At 40.2% G+C, this 16,987-nt stretch overlaps 1 protein-coding gene across 1 annotated transcript in view; it reads left to right on the forward strand.

The window, feature by feature from the left end:
• The window catches only part of PTCHD1 (patched domain containing 1), a 50,189-nt gene extending 33,505 nt beyond the window's left edge, over nt 1-16,684 (forward strand). Inside the window, exons 2-3 of the mRNA XM_063085109.1 lie at nt 3,097-3,757; nt 15,030-16,684. Of these exons, the coding sequence (XP_062941179.1) occupies nt 3,097-3,757; nt 15,030-16,684 (2,316 nt within the window). The remainder of the gene's footprint in view (nt 1-3,096; nt 3,758-15,029) is intronic.
• Nucleotides 16,685-16,987: the final 303 nt, after the last annotated feature.

Here is a 16,987-nt window from a genome sequence, read left to right on the forward strand (position 1 = left end):
TAGTCATAAGAAGCAAAGATCAGAACTGAGCCATTTCAAAAGCCATAAAAGGGATTCTCAACTCTCTTTTCCAATGTCTCTTATTATCCTCTCACCTCTTATCCGACAGTAGAATCCCACAGACTTCCCCTGCCAGGTGGGTGGCCTCAGCCCTCTCTGGCTGCTTTGTCACTCTGCATCACCCTGCCAGTCAGAAGCAAGAGTGACACATGTTCTACCCACCACTCAATCGGAAATTCAAAGCAGCTGCATCTCATAGCAGCTCTGGTGCCAAGAGTTAAGAAACCTTCTCTTCCAATTTTCAGTAAGATTTTTATTTTCCAAGACTCTCTCCTACAGTCTGGTGGTACGGGGGTTAACATGCTGTCTGCTTTCTTCGGTGAATGGTCCCAGGGGTCACAGCAGTAGATCTGAAGAGTTGGCAGTTCACTAAATAGTTTACAACTCCCCACCCAGCAGTGCATGGTCGCCTTAGAGAATGGATGGAAAATATCCCCTTGCTATAATTGGGTTCAGCCCTGTGGCTTAACACCATCTTATTTGGCAATCTTTTTCTCTTGACATATTTAGTAATCACTCTAAGGGAGATTTATTACACTGCTCATGGGAACAAACAATGCACTAAATATTACACATATGCATGCTTTCAATACCACTCCTTTTCTAGTCTTTTCTAAATCTTTCCCCAAAGTCTTTCTTTTAATTCTTATCAAAATTCTCTCATCTTTAAATTCCTCTTGGTTCTTCTCTCTTCCAAAATAACCTTTTATATTTTGGAATTTTTTAAAGTTAGGAGTTCTTTTAATCAAAATTCACCGGGCCATGCTTAGAGAAGAATGGATGAAAACACACTTTCATAGCTTAAAACAATCAAAGATATTTTTGCTCACCATTAATCCCAAAGTGTCAAAACAAAAATTTAGCATATGGTTAGGACAGTAAAAATAGCCTCCTCGATATCAGTTATCTCTGGGAGACCAAGTATATGTATATACTTGGTGTGTATATATACGTGTGTGTGTGTGTGTGTGTGTGTGTGTGTACACACACATACATATACATATATATGAAAGAACTCAAAGTATTTCAGCCAAACATAATTCAATAAAGTGTTTTCTGAATCTGAGGATTGGTACCTATGAAGAGATGTGGGGGAATGGGGCACTGAGAATTAGGATTAACAATTCATGCTCTGTGCTAACAAAAGGGCTTTGACAGCTGATGCCCCTCAGACATTTTTTTTTAAATCCTTAATATCCCACTCACCCAGGCACATACACAGCAAAATATCTTAACAAATCATCCATCTAGAACAGATGTGAGAGAAAATATTTCAGGGTCATGGAGATGCTCAGAAGGTTATGAGGTGTAATAGCACAGCCACAGTATGGCAACTCTATGGATGTTCAATTCCATTTCCTTTGGATGTTCAATTCTATTTTCTTTACATATGAAATGTTCTTTATTCATCAGATATGCAGTAATGGCTATCTGTGCTCTTGGGAGAGCCCACTCAGTGCTAGGCACAGTCCTAGATGTACTTATTTACCTAACACCCAAGTACATATCTGTCACCAGCCTCATTCTGTAGGCTGGCCACATTTTACACAGAGAAGGCAAAGCCACCATGAGGATAAGTGGCTTACTAGTCGAAACAGTTAAATTAGGGACCCATGTTGATACAACTGAAATAGTAAGTAAAATGATGCCATTTAAAAAAACAGCAATTAGCTCTACCACCCCTACCAGCATGGCCTCCCCAAACCTTAGTTTTCTTATCTGTAAAATGAATTTTTGAAAGGATTTAAGGTGTGAAGCCCTGACACATGGTAGGAGTCCCTTACTCCCACTGCCCCGCCCCACTGCTTTGTTTTCTCATCTTAGACAGTAGATTACACATACTCCTACATATCTGAACTTGAGCAATTGTGATTTTTAGGGGGGAGCAGTAAAAGCACAAATTCAGGAATTAGTTGCTGGCCAGAACCTTCATTTAGCTGCTGGCATTGCCAAACTGGAGGTGTATGGTGAGGAGCTAAGAGCACAGGTTCTGGAGACAGACTGCCTGGTATAGCCCAGCTCTGCCTCTTATTATGTGTGTGACCTTGGACAAGTGACTTGGCTTCTGTGTGTCTCAGTTCCCTCATCTGTAAAATGAGGCTAGTACTTGTACCTACTTTGTAGTTTGTTTTAAGGATTATATGAGTTTGTCTGTATAAAGGGCCTAGAACCGGGCCTGGCATGTATTAGGGCCTATTAAATTAATATTTGTATCCTCAGCTGCACTTTGATGGCAGGCATACCGTACTTGGCCACAGCGAATTTGACATGGGGCAAGGTGTGTAGAATAAATCCCATTGTGCTCCTTTAGCATGATTGCCATGAATCCTAGCCAAGCTCTTACAGTTACTGTTCCCTTCCCATGTATGCAGACAATGAAAGACAGAGAATACAAGGACCACCAAGGTGAACCTCTTGTTTTTCTATGGTACAGAGTGAGTGAATTGGACGAGACCATTTATCTGCCCTGCAAATCGGCAGCAAGAGATGGGCCTGCAGAGGACCTCTGCATTCAGAACCACACCTTAGTTCACTTTCTACATTATATTTTCAAGAGTGAGACTGAACAGAGGACCTATATAAGATTTTCAAACATTATAGACCAATTGGGTCACAGATAAAGAACATGTGGAAATGACGTTGGTGCTTTAATGTAGCACTTCTCAAACTTTAGCTGCACCAGAATTCCCTGGAGGGCTTGTGAAAACCTGCATTCCTAGGCCCCACCCCAGAGATTCTGATTTACCAGGTCTGGGGTGGGGCCTCAGAATTTTCATTTCGGACAAGCTCCCAGGTTGTGCCGATGCTGCCGGTCCAGGGGCAACACTGTGAGAACCACTAGTCAAGTGTGTGCTTTGCATCCCTACTACTTATGTTTGATCTAAGGTTATAACATTTAATTTGAACTCTTTAGCTTAGAGATGGAATGAATGACTCCACCCTCCAAAAACAATAGAAATATTTGAACCCACAGAGTTAATGTCACTTATTACTGCCTAATTTTTAGTAATAAACGCTGTCTTTTTTTCTCCATAGTTGCATGCTGCTGTGACCAAGATCCAGGTTCCAAGGCCTGGTTTTAATTACACGTTTGCCCATATATGTATCCTGAATAATGATAAGACTTGCATCGTGGATGACATAGTGCACGTCCTGGAAGAGCTAAAGAATGCTCGGGCCACCAATCGGACCAATTTTGCTATCACGTACCCGATCACGCACTTAAAGGATGGGAGGGCCGTGTACAATGGGCACCAGCTTGGGGGCGTCACTGTGCACAGCAAAGACCGGGTGAAATCTGCAGAAGCCATCCAGCTCACCTACTACCTGCAGTCAATCAACAGTCTCAATGACATGGTGGCCGAGAGGTGGGAATCTAGCTTCTGTGACACTGTCAGACTGTTCCAGAAATCTAACAGCAAAGTCAAAATGTACCCTTACACATCCTCGTCACTGAGGGAAGATTTCCAGAAGACCAGTCGCGTGTCAGAACGTTATCTGGTCACCAGCCTGATCCTGGTGGTCACCATGGCCATCCTCTGCTGCTCTATGCAAGACTGTGTCCGCAGCAAACCCTGGCTAGGCCTGCTTGGGCTGGTGACCATAAGCCTGGCCACTCTCACTGCAGCCGGGATCATCAATCTTACTGGTGGGAAATACAATTCCACCTTCCTGGGAGTCCCTTTCGTCATGCTAGGTAATTACTACCCTTCATTTTTCTGTTTCCTCTTGCTGGTGGTGGTAACTGGATTTCCAAAGGGCCAGGAGTAGCCATCTAACAACTTTGTTTCATTTATAGTGTCTTCGTTTTGCCCAGAAGACCTGGGATCAATTCTACAAAGTGCTGGTCATTGGCAAAAAGCAACCTAATCTAGTAAATGTGCCAGAATTTCAAAGTCCTGGGTTCCAGCCCTGGTTCTTCATTAAGTAGCTATGTGGTATTTAACAGATATTAATCTTCTCTGTGCCCCAGTGTTTTAGGTTGGTTTCCCAGAAGCAGACCCCGAGACAAGGATTTAGATACAAGTAGTTTATTTGGGAGGTGAGCCCAGTAAGTACCCATGTGGGAGTGAGGAAGTGAGACAGGAAGACAGAGAGTTCAAGGTGTATTAATGAGCAGGTTACTGCTATGGGCACCTGTGGCTCAGTCTCACTGGGGACCTTTAGGAGACCTTGTAGAACATACCTCAGAGAGGTCCTCCCTGAGGAGTAAGGAAGCTGGACTGTTTACCCGGAAACCCTGTGTGTGATTCATTGAGGGCTGCTCCCCAGGGTAGTTAACTCCCCAGCACTTCCCGGGGAAGACTGAGCATACTCCTGCAGCCAGAGAAAGGCCTCAGGTGACTTTGTAGAAAGAAGCCTTCAAGAAGCTCAAGAATTGTAAATGAGAGGATACATGGATTGGGCAATTATGGTATCTGCTACCCTTAGTTTCCCCACATGATAAATGTACAGGAACTTTAAAAGCAACATGTGAGATATCAGTAAGAAGGTAACTATTTTCCTGTTCTTGCTACAAATGAACTCAGGAGAATGTTTTAAAGGGACAGTGACAGTGATGATGTGCTTTCAGTGTGTTCACTCTGAGGGGCTGCAGGAATACCCTCATAGAGACAATGGTCAAAACAAAGTCACAGCGGTCATAACATAACATCGGTTGCTCTGTCCATCTGGTATCAAAGATGGCATGCCCAACAAGCCTCATGGCAGGGTTCCTGTGGGCCAAGGATTCAAGCAGTTAGTTTGTCCTCTTTTCTGTGACAATTTCTCATCAATTCCGTTAGCAAAATTAAAATGTCATTTGGAATCAGATACTAACATGACAAATGAAGTGGCATTTCGTTGACTAGGAAATAACCATGGTTGAATTCATTAGTATGCCTGTTTTGGAGTAGTAGAAAAGAAAAGAATTTCCTCAGGAAATTTCAGCTGCACTACAGTGAAATGATAAGCAGGGCTGGTTGGGCTGCAAGGCCACAGGATTACATTCTGCCCTCGATGGTCTGTGGCCTATGGGAATTGAGACCTAGAAAATAAACATATACTAGTAGCTTTTGTGAAAAGTGGGGCACTGTGGGGCGACTAAGCAGCCTGAGAATTTGCTAGATCAGTTTACTTGTCACTGCTGAAAAACGACAGAGAAGGAGGCTGCTGTACCTTTTCCTGAATGCAGTCTGTTTGGAAGGCAGTATAACTTGCCTGTTTAAAATAATCCCAAGACCATATGGGTCGATCGTGTAATACAGGGAAGTTCCTTGAAGAGTGAGCAGGACTGAGTATTAGTAGCTTCCACGGAGGCTTGAGTTAAGATTTAAATTAAGATGTTTTGCTCATGATTAGTCATATGCTTGAGTGTTTGGGGGATTTGGGGGGAATTTTTGGTTTTTTATAGCTTTTCATTTTAAAAACATAATGGTTTTGTTGCTTTTATGGGAGATGATAAACAGGAATAAGAAAAGGGTGGGGAACTGAAGAGAGATAGTAAGTTTCTTAAGGTGAGGACAAAAGGATGTTGGAGCTAGAAAAAAACCTATCTGTACTGGTTTTATGACACTCCAAGTTGTTACCAGGGAGCTCAAAGCATGTTACAATATTTAAAACTTAAAAATTAATTGTACTAAGTAAAATGAAATTACAATATTCAAAACTTCTTAAAATTAATCTTATTAAATAAAATAAATTACAATATTTAAAATTCCTTAAAACTTATTTTTGTACCTTTTACTTTTTTCTTGGCCGCTGGCCAGTATGGGGATTGAACCCTTGACCTTGGTGTTACCAGCACTATGCTCTACCAACTGAGCTAACCGGCAAGTCCTGTACTTTTTAAAGAAGTTTTAAGTAGGGGGCCGAGCCCGTGGTGCACTGGGGAGAGTGCGGCGCTGGGAGCGCGGCGACGCTCCTGCCGCGGGTTCGGATCCTATATGGGAATGGCCGGTGCGCTCACTGGCTGAGCGCGGTCACGAAAAAGACAAAAAAAAAAAAAAAGAAGTTTTAAGTAGGGTAAGTGAAAGTCAGCACAAAAAAAATATGCCAGATAGTATTGGTACAGGGAAGCGGGTAAGCGATGGTGGGATAGAAAGATGCTGTTAGCAGGGGAGTGTCTTTAAAAAACAAATCCAAAAGTAGTAGTGCCACGACTCCACGGAGACTGAGTGTCACTGAACTTTACGTGAGAGTTCAATTCAGAAAAATCTGGCATTTGCAGTGAAAGAGACCAAGCGCTGCAGGTGCCCAGTACTCCCTTGTTTGCAATTTGTGAGGACTGTTACATGCATTGATTTGATGGCAGTTTTCCCTGCTGACAGTCAGTGTGCAACTTTTCTGTACATTTTCAGCCCAAAGAGTTCTCAAATTACTTAGTCACAACATGAAAGGAAGCTACGAATTTTAGTAGCTAAGGCCCATTGCAATAAATACTTGCACAATGTAATGGGTGCTTAATATGCTCATAAAGCTAATAGTGCCTGGATTTAGGATGGTTGCCCTTCTGTATTTCTCAGATAAACTTTTCATTCTTAGAGTTTGATTGTAAAATGAAATATAAGCAAGAGGAGGTTCGTAAATGTTGCATTCAAGGCCAATGTTTAATTCTGTTTTTTGATGACCAGTCTAAAATGCCAATAAATATTTCAAATGGTCAAGAAAAAATGCAGTGCTAAGGATTTTGCGCTACAAGTCAATAAACTAGTCAGTATTTAAATTTGCCTGTCAATAACATAAAATGGCTATTCTTAACCTAAGCAGATTTAAGCAAAACTTTTTGATTTAATGTTATATAAATACAATATCAAATCAAATAAAAATATATATAGCTTCATTAGAAGTCAAAGTATCTCAGAAAAAGTCTCAAATGCAGACATTTACTTTGCTATCAGTAGTTCTATAATGTGATAAAAGTTATAGGTTTAAAATTTGACAAACTAAACATTCTCAGTGTGATGCCGGTCACATAAGGCCAGATAGAGCCAAATGCCAAAATGACAGTAGATTTAGAATGGAAAATTTTAAGACCACGTGTGTCAAGCAGTATTAACCTGACAAAATTCCAGAAGAGAAAAGAATTTGGATAAACTCTGAGAGTTCACCATAATGGGATGTGACTGTGTGTTTCTAGCCAAGACAATATGTGACATCTCTGGCAATAAGAATATATCCTACACAGATGAATCATTTTGGCAATGATGTAAGCATAGATAAATCATGATTTAGAATGTTTTTAATCAGTGTAGTGCATGTTAGACAGTTCCACTTCTGCCAAAACCTCTGTCCAGATGAGTCAGATCCATTTACTTAGAGCTGAAATCCTAAAAGGTCTACAGTATTATAAATGCTCATTGACATTTTTTAGTCACTATAATTTAGAGAAGAGTTTATTTGGTCTATACCCCTTATCGTGTATAAAATAATACCCTTCTTTCCAAACTGTATTGATATCAGCTAGTGAGGTACTAGAATTGCCATTTGTAAACATATGACACTTGTTATTTTGATCCGTTATGGAATTTCCTTTAAAAAATGAGGATTTACACCATTGTTCTCCAGTTGGGTATGATTTAAGAAATTGGCACAGGTTTTATATGTGCAAGCTCTCCCCACAGGCTTAATATTTCCACAGCTTTGCTGATCAGAGACAAATCAGAAAAGGAATGGAATGTTGGAAATTATAGAAGGGAATAATCTGTATTTAGCAGAAACCAGAAGATCAGGTTCAGTTCTCCAAGAATTTGTTCTCATATGATGCCACTTGAAATATGATGTGGTACGTAAAGCTCATAAAAATGGGGAGGGGGCAAAAACTCTTGTGCAAGAAATTTAATTCCAACTGAAAACTTGGAACTCTTAGTGATTTTTGCTCTGATCATAAGCATCCCTGATATATATTTATGATATATTCCTAAAGTCATGAGAACATGGGGAAAAAAATCAGCCAGATAATAATAAAGTTTGAATCATATGAAGTTGCCAACATCCAACTATTTTGACCTACAAAATTAGTATCAATATCCAGCCATCTTTGAACTACAAAAATGGCAATTTTGTATGGTTCAACCTAATACATTATCGTAGAAATTCATTATTTGCAACAGTATGACAATCTGCATGATGGAGTAGAAGTATATTAGAGTTCTGTGGAAATACTCTGCTTCTATATGTCAGTAATAGGTTCAGTAGTTTCTAGGGAAAAAAACTGATTTATAACGGTTTTTTGTTTCTATCCTTGTGCACATCTGGTTTAAAATAAGAGATATTTCATTTTATAATATTTTTAAAGTTTGTTTCCTGAATTTCTTTTTCGTAATGGCCCATGCTCATTATGGGACTGATTTACAAGGAGATTGTGCAATCTAGTTTTGTGGTTGGTTCTCACCCTTTTATCTTTATGCTTCATCAATCATATTACGGTGAAGGGTGGGTGAAAAGAAACAGGTTTGAGGAGATGGAACAAAACAAGTTTTGTTGTTCCATTCTTAATCATAAAATAAGACAAGAATAAGGACTGAGGGCACAGGTTTAGGAAGGCAGAACTTGGACAGAGGAATGCAAATGCGGGGGAGGGGGCTTTGTCTTTGACTCAGGTCTCCCAGTTATCCACTGGGTGGTCTGTCAACCCGGTCTTGCCCAGGAAATGGGTAGTAGCAGACCTCATGAAAGTCAGGCAGGAGGAGGCAACATCAGAACACTAAGCTCGTAAAAACAGACTATGAGGAGAAACACCTAGTGTTTACATTTGGACTAGAATCTCAGAAGGTCACAGCTGGGCAGTCTCGACCAGATGCATCTACAGGAGCTCACAACTCAAGCAGATTCATAGTCATTGTCAAGGAAATCCCGCATTTCACTTAGGGTACTTTATCAGCCAAAATCCAAAATGTAGACAAATGGAACCTAAGAGAGGGATTCTAGCCCCTTCTCTGCATTGGTTGATATAGCAGCACTAACATTTCTCTGCCTCATCAGTAAAATAAGTTTTCCATCAGCCTGCTATTCATCCCATGTGTGTATATATGTGTGTATAATACATATATCACATTAGCTGTATTATATATCATATGGAATATAATATGTAATAAGCTCATGTTATTTATTTATATGTATATCAGGGTACTTCATAAAGTTCGTGGAAAGATGTGTATTATCTTTTAATCCCATTTTTCCGCAAACTTTTTGAAGTACCCTTGTACAATGTGTTTATAACATATATCAGGTAATATGTATTGTTTGAATTGTTAAGTATAAATACTATATTTATTTCTCTATATATATTATATAGTATACATTCAAACATTTTATATGTAAATATATAAAATGTTTGAATAAGATATACAATATATACATACATTTATATATAACATGTCTTCTATATAAAAAGATATTACACAATGATCACTTGTTTTATATGTGGCACATAATTTGTACATACCTTATCTTTAAACAAGAAAGAACTACTAGAAATTTGTTTTTTTGAGCTCTATTTGCAGCTATCTAGTGAAGGAAAATCATTACTCAGATTAAAACCCAATGCTGTGATTAGAATTATCAAAATGTGACAAGTCTCTGGTACAAAGAATAAGATGTGTGTTTTCCCCCATGTGAGCTTGTCTTTACTTAAGCAGAGGATAGCTCCACTCCTACTCTTAACTGTGAGACAAAACAGGCTGTGATAAACCAAACCATTCAGCTTATAAAATAAATGTTTATCACTGGAAAAGTGTAAATGTAACCCAATTAATGAACTTCTCCCTGAAAATAGATGTTACTCATGTATGCATACTTTAAATTTCTTCTCAAAGGCAGAAGAAACATGAATTTATTTGGATGTCATCAAAAGAAAAGCATTTTATAAACATGAGCTACTTATTGAAGCTTGCCTATGAATAAAATATGTTTTAAGTAGATTTTTCTTATACATAATATTCTATCGATTTTGAGAAAGATGTAGTAATTTTATTTTCATATATGAAATTTGGCACTTCCCAAGCATACTCTAAATGGTTTCATTGTCTGATGATATTAAATGTTTTCACACTGAAACTGAAAGATCATCCATCGATAAGCCATCCCATTTTACTTCCTCATCTTTTCAGCCATTCCTCACTTCAAGGAACTCAGGATAAGGAAATCCTACTAGTGTGGAAAGGATTAAAATGTGAGGAGCACTGGAAGGCATCAATCAGCCTTTGTGCTGTGGCTGTGCGTACTGGGTAAGGTGGGAGAATGGGGATTTGAAGAAAAATCGGATTTACAAAATCCAGGTGTACAAAGTAGATCAATTTACATATTATTATTATACAAAGAACAAAACAGAACAAAAACAAATTACCCAGGCTGCCTCTGATAGCAAAACCATTAAAGAAATTTAAAATATGATGCACTTTATGAAAAATTTCTCAGAAGCATATCTGCTGGGTAAAGTTAGGTTAACTCTCAACTATTCGTTACTGGATTCCTGCTTTAGTGGATTATAAACAACCCTGAAGGCTTTGGTCAGGCCCCAGAAAAGGGTCTGCGTGAGACTAAAATTTAATCTGTGAGTGTGCCTGAGAGTCCCCCTAAGTAACTGGAGATTAGCCAGTTGAGATTTTTCCATTAGTGTTATTTATCATCTGTGCTGCTTTTTCTCTTCATTGACTCCAAAGCCTTGAAAGTTAACTGCACATACATATATAAAAATTATTTGAAAAAGAAGAAAACTATTAGTCTAAATCCTTTAGTGTATGATTTTCTAGATAACAACCCCAAAGTCAACTGCTAATGAAATTAATAAAAGCAGTTTCTTTTTTAAAATAACACTCCTGGTACAAATTGTGTCTGAACATTGGCAAAGAGCTCTACTGTCCTTATCCCAGGGCCTGGCTAAAAGCCCATGTTGCCTTAAAGTATTCACTTATGAATAATTAGAACTTGAACTTGTGTCTAGGGGGGTGGTGTCTGTCTGTCTGTCTTGACATATACTGATATGTGTATGTTCATATGCAAGTAACAATACAAACATGCAATGTAACAAAAATAGAAACAAACATCTTGAATGTGCTTTTAAAAGACAAGCAAATGCTTTAAAGCCTCTTTATCTTTGAAATTTGATAGAATCAATATGTGTTACTTAACATTTCCCTTTGGCACCTCTTCAGCCCTATACTTGACTGTAGGAAAAGGAATGCCCCGGGATGTTGGTCTGTTCCTGACATCCTCACTATGATAGTCTTTTACTTCCAGGTCTGGGGCTGTGACCTGCCCCTCTGATCATGAGCCATGACTCCCATAAACCATAAGGGCCCTTGGTCACCAAGGTCAAAATCTGTTTGGAACTTCATGTTTAGGTAGCTCCTCCACCCCTACCCCTGTCAGCTCTGCTACCAGGGAGTCCTTGTGAACAGACTTGGGACATTAGAGATGGGAAATTGTCCCTTGCCAAAGTGATGCTTTGTGCCAATGACGTAGGCTCCTTGGTCAGATTTAATAGAAAAGCTTTATAGAGCTCCTATTTCATAGAGAATTTTTTAAAACTAGAGTGTAAAGCAAACAGCAATACTTTTGCTTTTAAAGCACCTTTATAAAATGGGGAGAACAATAGTCGAACCTCTGAAAAGTATCTTCAGTCCACTTGCAGTGTCTGTTTGCCTACGTCTATAAGATTTGCCCTCAGAATCCTGCATGCTGGACTCCAGTTCCAGAGTTAAGAGAGCAATGGCTGGCTGATGGAGATGCTAAAAAAGGGAGCCACTTGCTGAGAGAAGAACGTGGAGAGGAACAGAACCTACCAAAATATTTCTTCTCTGCCTTTCCTTGACTCTGATTGACCCAGTTTCTGGAGTTGTGCAGTAAAAGATAAGGCCAGGGTTGGCTGGAGGAAAAATTGTAAAGAAGTTAGTCTCTGTAAAGTTCTCCTACCTGCCATTTTCTCTTCACTTCCTTCCCATCCTCCTTCTCTGTCCCATTCCCCAGTCCTAAGGGAAGCTGCTTCAGTAGACCACTGTCCCAGAGGAGTTTGCATTTAGAAAGATACCCTTGAAGGCCAAAACCAAAGGGAATTCAGCTGTAATTCTGGGTAGAGCAGGCATTCTGGGGGGCGAGGTTTTCCTCTTGTCCTAGGGCTCTTAGAATGTGTTTCCCCTTGAGTACAGGCCAGGAAACAGGGTCTCCACAGTATGGCTTTCTTTTAGGGTAACACACCGACCTCTTCAGCATAAATATCCAGCTGTGAGCTGGGTCTCATGCCAGCCAGGCACTCCAGGCTGTTAATCCCTGAGAGGCACCCACTGCTATGTTGGCACTCATCCCTCCCTTGACTGAGCTTCAGGAAGGAGGCCCAGTTATGGCATCAGCAATTGTCCCAGAAATCCAAAGGGCTCTTATAATACACCACAGAACTCCAGTTTGGGGGTTAGGGTGTAGGCATCTGCTAGAGAGGTGTGGCTTCAGAAACAAGAATCTGGCTTATCAGGAATAGTGGTAAGGGACTTTGGAGGCAACGCCAATGATGACTAATGATCAGGTAGAATAGATTCTTTCTCCAGGCCTCCTCTGGCCTCTGTGTGCGTCTGCATGCACACATCTGTACCAAGAGGAACAAAGGAAAGGCATTGTTTCCAAAAGCCACTAAGAATAAAATTAGAATTCTCTTTGGAGCTTCCCACAGAACCAAGAACATATGCAAAAAGTCAGAACTCAATAAAAAAGATCAAACTATAGAAAAGGGCAAGGCATTTAAAATGCAGCAACAGAACTCAACAGACAAGCTAACAGCCCACTTCCACGTTTCCTTGAGTTTGATGATTTTCATTCTGGACCCTCAAGCCTTACTCTTGTCATCTAATAGCTCTGTTAATTCAAACTCCTTTTCTCAATTAGTTTCTAAGATTATTCAACACCAAGGTAAGAAATGGATTCTTTTTGTATTTTCCAACAAGAGTCAGTGCCAGATGTCATTATAAAATATCATGCTGATTTTTAAAAGGACTGCAAATCAGATTTAATTTAAATTCTACTACATAACTAATTCTAATTCTGCTAGATGCATCCTCATTTTCTTAACATAATTGATGACTCATTACTAAAGCCCTGTTTTAAAATATATGTTTTTGTTTCTGGCAAGTAAATACCACACACACAAAAAAAAAATCCTCTGCCATTTTCAGCAATCCTTTGAAGTGTGTTTTGCCCATCAAAGCTTACTTGCTCTACATGGCCCCAGATAAAATGGTCAATATTGTTTCCCCAGGTTGGTGGTGCCTCAGAAGTATTAATCCTCTTTTTACCCTCATTGTCAAGGGATCAGTTACTTTTAACCAAAGGTCTGTTGGTCCATCCTGAGAACACAGTAGAAACAGATTTAACAGTTTTCCCTCCTGAAACTAGACGTTAACTACCTAAAACATAATTAACAGCAGGATGCCAGTCAATGAGTATACTTTTTACTTCATGTCTGGGGAGTTTAGGTGCCTCCAATTTAATAGGGACCACAGTGCTAGTTTTCAAATTGACAGTCTTGATCTGACCTCTGAAAGTGGCTGTAAAATGACACGTAGTAAATTAAGATAAATGCCAAACCCTTCTGAGAAAACAAGACTGTATCATTACTATAAAGTGGACATTGGGGTTTGAGGCCAGGACTTCACAATACGATATAAAAACCAGCCTGGGCATGAGGGAGGACGTGTGCTTAGTTATTGCACACACAAGATAACAGTGACTCACTTCGCTCAGCATTACGCTTGGCTGGAGATTTTAAATTCCTTTTACAAAACAAGACTATTGTACTACAGGGTAAAGATTTTATTATCCTCAATAATGGGATTGAATATGCCAAGGCGTGGAAGCAGAAAATTAGATCTGCTGATCCCAGTGCCAGGACGGGGGTTATACGAAGCCACAGTGGGTCACTTTGGTGGGCTTTCCAATGTTGCAGTGGCCTGGAAACCCAGAGAGGCTTAGTGGGGAAGTGTCTAGCTCCAGTCAGGAAAGGTGGTAGAAGTTGTGCTAGATCAGATCCCAGGTGGTAGAATGGAGTCAGAACGTGAGCATTTACTGTACCTCTGTTATTCCAGTGTTTCTGTAATACTAACCAGGGAGGCAAAGGCACTAAGCAGTTAAGGAAAGAGGTTACTGACCTGGCTCTGTCCCACAGAGGCCACTGTCAAATAGTGCAGAGAAGCCAGCAGAGTCACTGCCAGCTTGATACATCATCTGCGAACAACCACAATTGGTCAAGCAGATCCCTGAAGACAAAATGCAAGTCATAAACCTTCAACCTGAATTCTAATTTTTATCAGTATTAGGAAGAGTTCATATGAATTTTGTCCCTTCTGTATTTTCTTTCGTCTTTCCTCTTCACTCAAACTTGTTCCTCCTTATTTTGCTTCCCTGTTTCTCAGATTTATTGCTTCCTGCCCTGATATTTGGGGAAGAAAAAAAAGAGTCTGTGATTTAGTTTCTTGACAAGACTCAAATTAAATAAAGTGCCTTTCTCAATAAAGCCCTCCACTTGGCCAGTTTTAAATAAGGTGGTCAGAACCATCTGCCCACTGCCCTTCTCTGTGCTGACCCCCAGCCAGATCTGTGGGGATGGAAGGCAAACTTACGATTGTCCACGCATCTTCTCTGGAGTGTTCCACCAACCAAACTGCCCCAACAATCCTAAGCCATTGATGTATATAATCCCTGAGAGGCATAGGCAGAAGTCTGTTCGGCTTTCTATAGGGAAAAGTTCATCCAGCTTTCTTAAGCCAGAAGGGAGCAGGAGGATCTTTGCTCCTCTAGCTGCCGTTTCACTATCCATTAACATTTATGATTCATCAAAAAAGCAGTCTGATTCGCCATGGGAGAAATCATTGGCATTTACAAACTTGTTACCACTAGGGCTGTTTATATTTCCCTTGACCCAGTCGTCCCCAGTGATCAAGTTAGTTCCCCTCTTAAAAGAGATTATTTCTTTAAACTTTTGTTCTGGTCTTTTTCTGCCCTCTCAGGTCATGGATTATATGGGACTTTTGAAATGTTATCCTCCTGGAGGAAAACTAGAGAAGACCAACATGTTAAAGAGAGAACTGCAGCAGTCTATGCAGACTCCATGCTCTCCTTTTCTCTCACCACTGCCATGTACCTGGTCACCTTTGGCATAGGGGCCAGCCCGTTCACGAACATTGAGGCAGCCAGGATTTTCTGCTGCAATTCCTGTATTGCAATCTTCTTCAACTACCTCTATGTACTCTCGTTTTATGGTTCCAGCCTGGTGTTCACTGGCTACATAGAAAACAATTACCAGCATAGTATCTTCTGTAGAAAAGTCCCAAAGCCTGAGGCATTGCAGGAGAAGCCGGCATGGTACAGGTTTCTTCTGACAGCCAGATTCAGTGAGGACACAACTGAAGGCGAGGAAGCGAACACTTACGAGAGTCACCTATTGGTATGTTTCCTCAAACGCTATTACTGTGACTGGATAACCAACACCTATGTCAAGCCTTTTGTAGTTCTCTTTTACCTTATTTATATTTCCTTTGCCTTAATGGGCTATCTGCAGGTCAGTGAAGGGTCAGACCTTAGTAACATCGTAGCAACTGCGACGCAAACCATTGAGTACACTACTGCCCAGCAAAAGTACTTTAGCAACTACAGTCCTGTGATTGGTTTTTACATATATGAGTCCATAGAATACTGGAATACTAGTGTCCAAGAAGATGTTCTAGAATATACCAAGGGATTTGTGCGAATATCCTGGTTTGAGAGCTATTTAAATTACCTTCGGAAACTCAACGTATCCACTGGCTTGCCTAAGAAAAACTTCACAGACATGTTAAGAAATTCCTTCCTGAAAGCTCCCCAATTTTCACATTTTCAAGAGGACATCATCTTCTCTAAAAAGTACAATGATGAGGTCGATGTAGTGGCCTCCAGAATGTTTTTGGTGGCCAAGACCATGGAAACGAACAGAGAAGAACTCTATGATCTCTTGGAGACCCTGAGGAGACTTTCTGTCACCTCCAAGGTGAAGTTCATTGTCTTCAATCCATCCTTTGTGTACATGGATCGATATGCCTCCTCTCTGGGAGCCCCCCTGCACAACTCCTACATCAGTGCTTTGTTCCTGCTCTTCTTCTCGGCATTCCTGGTGGCGGATTCTCTGATTAATGTCTGGATCACTCTAACGGTTGTGTCCGTGGAGTTTGGAGTGATAGGTTTCATGACATTGTGGAAAGTAGAACTGGACTGCATTTCTGTGCTATGCTTGATTTATGGAATTAACTACACAATTGACAATTGTGCTCCCCTGTTATCCACATTTGTTCTGGGCAAGGATTTCACAAGAACTAAATGGGTAAAAAATGCCCTGGAAGTGCATGGGGTAGCTATTTTACAGAGTTACCTCTGCTATATTGTTGGTCTAATTCCTCTCGCAGCTGTGCCTTCAAATCTGACCTGTACACTGTTCAGGTGCTTGTTTTTAATAGCATTTGTCACCTTCTTTCACTGCTTTGCCATTTTACCTGTGATACTGACTTTCCTGCCGCCCTCTAAGAAAAAAAGGAAAGAGAAAAAAAATCCTGAAAACCGGGAGGAAATTGAGTGTGTAGAAATGGTGGATATAGATAGTACCCGAGTGGTTGACCAAATTACAACAGTGTGATAGTGTCTGCTTGGTATGTTTTCACCCTAGGTCTTATCAAGAGCAAAGAGATTATGTTAATGAAACAATTAAATTCAAAGTTGTTCCATATTTTTAAGGATAAGAAACAGGCATTGCAAAAAATGTAAAAGACAAGGGGGGGAAATGGGCATGACATATTTCCCGTCTTTAAAACAAAAGGGTTGTTATGAGAAAGAATACAAACACACACACACACACACACACACACACACACACACACACACACACATCCACACATCCTAGGAGACTTATAGCCTCTTCAACTAAGATCAAATAGAAAAA

The sequence above is a fragment of the Cynocephalus volans genome, chromosome X (assembly GCF_027409185.1).
Source record: "Cynocephalus volans isolate mCynVol1 chromosome X, mCynVol1.pri, whole genome shotgun sequence".
Taxonomy (NCBI): Eukaryota; Metazoa; Chordata; class Mammalia; order Dermoptera; family Cynocephalidae; genus Cynocephalus; species Cynocephalus volans.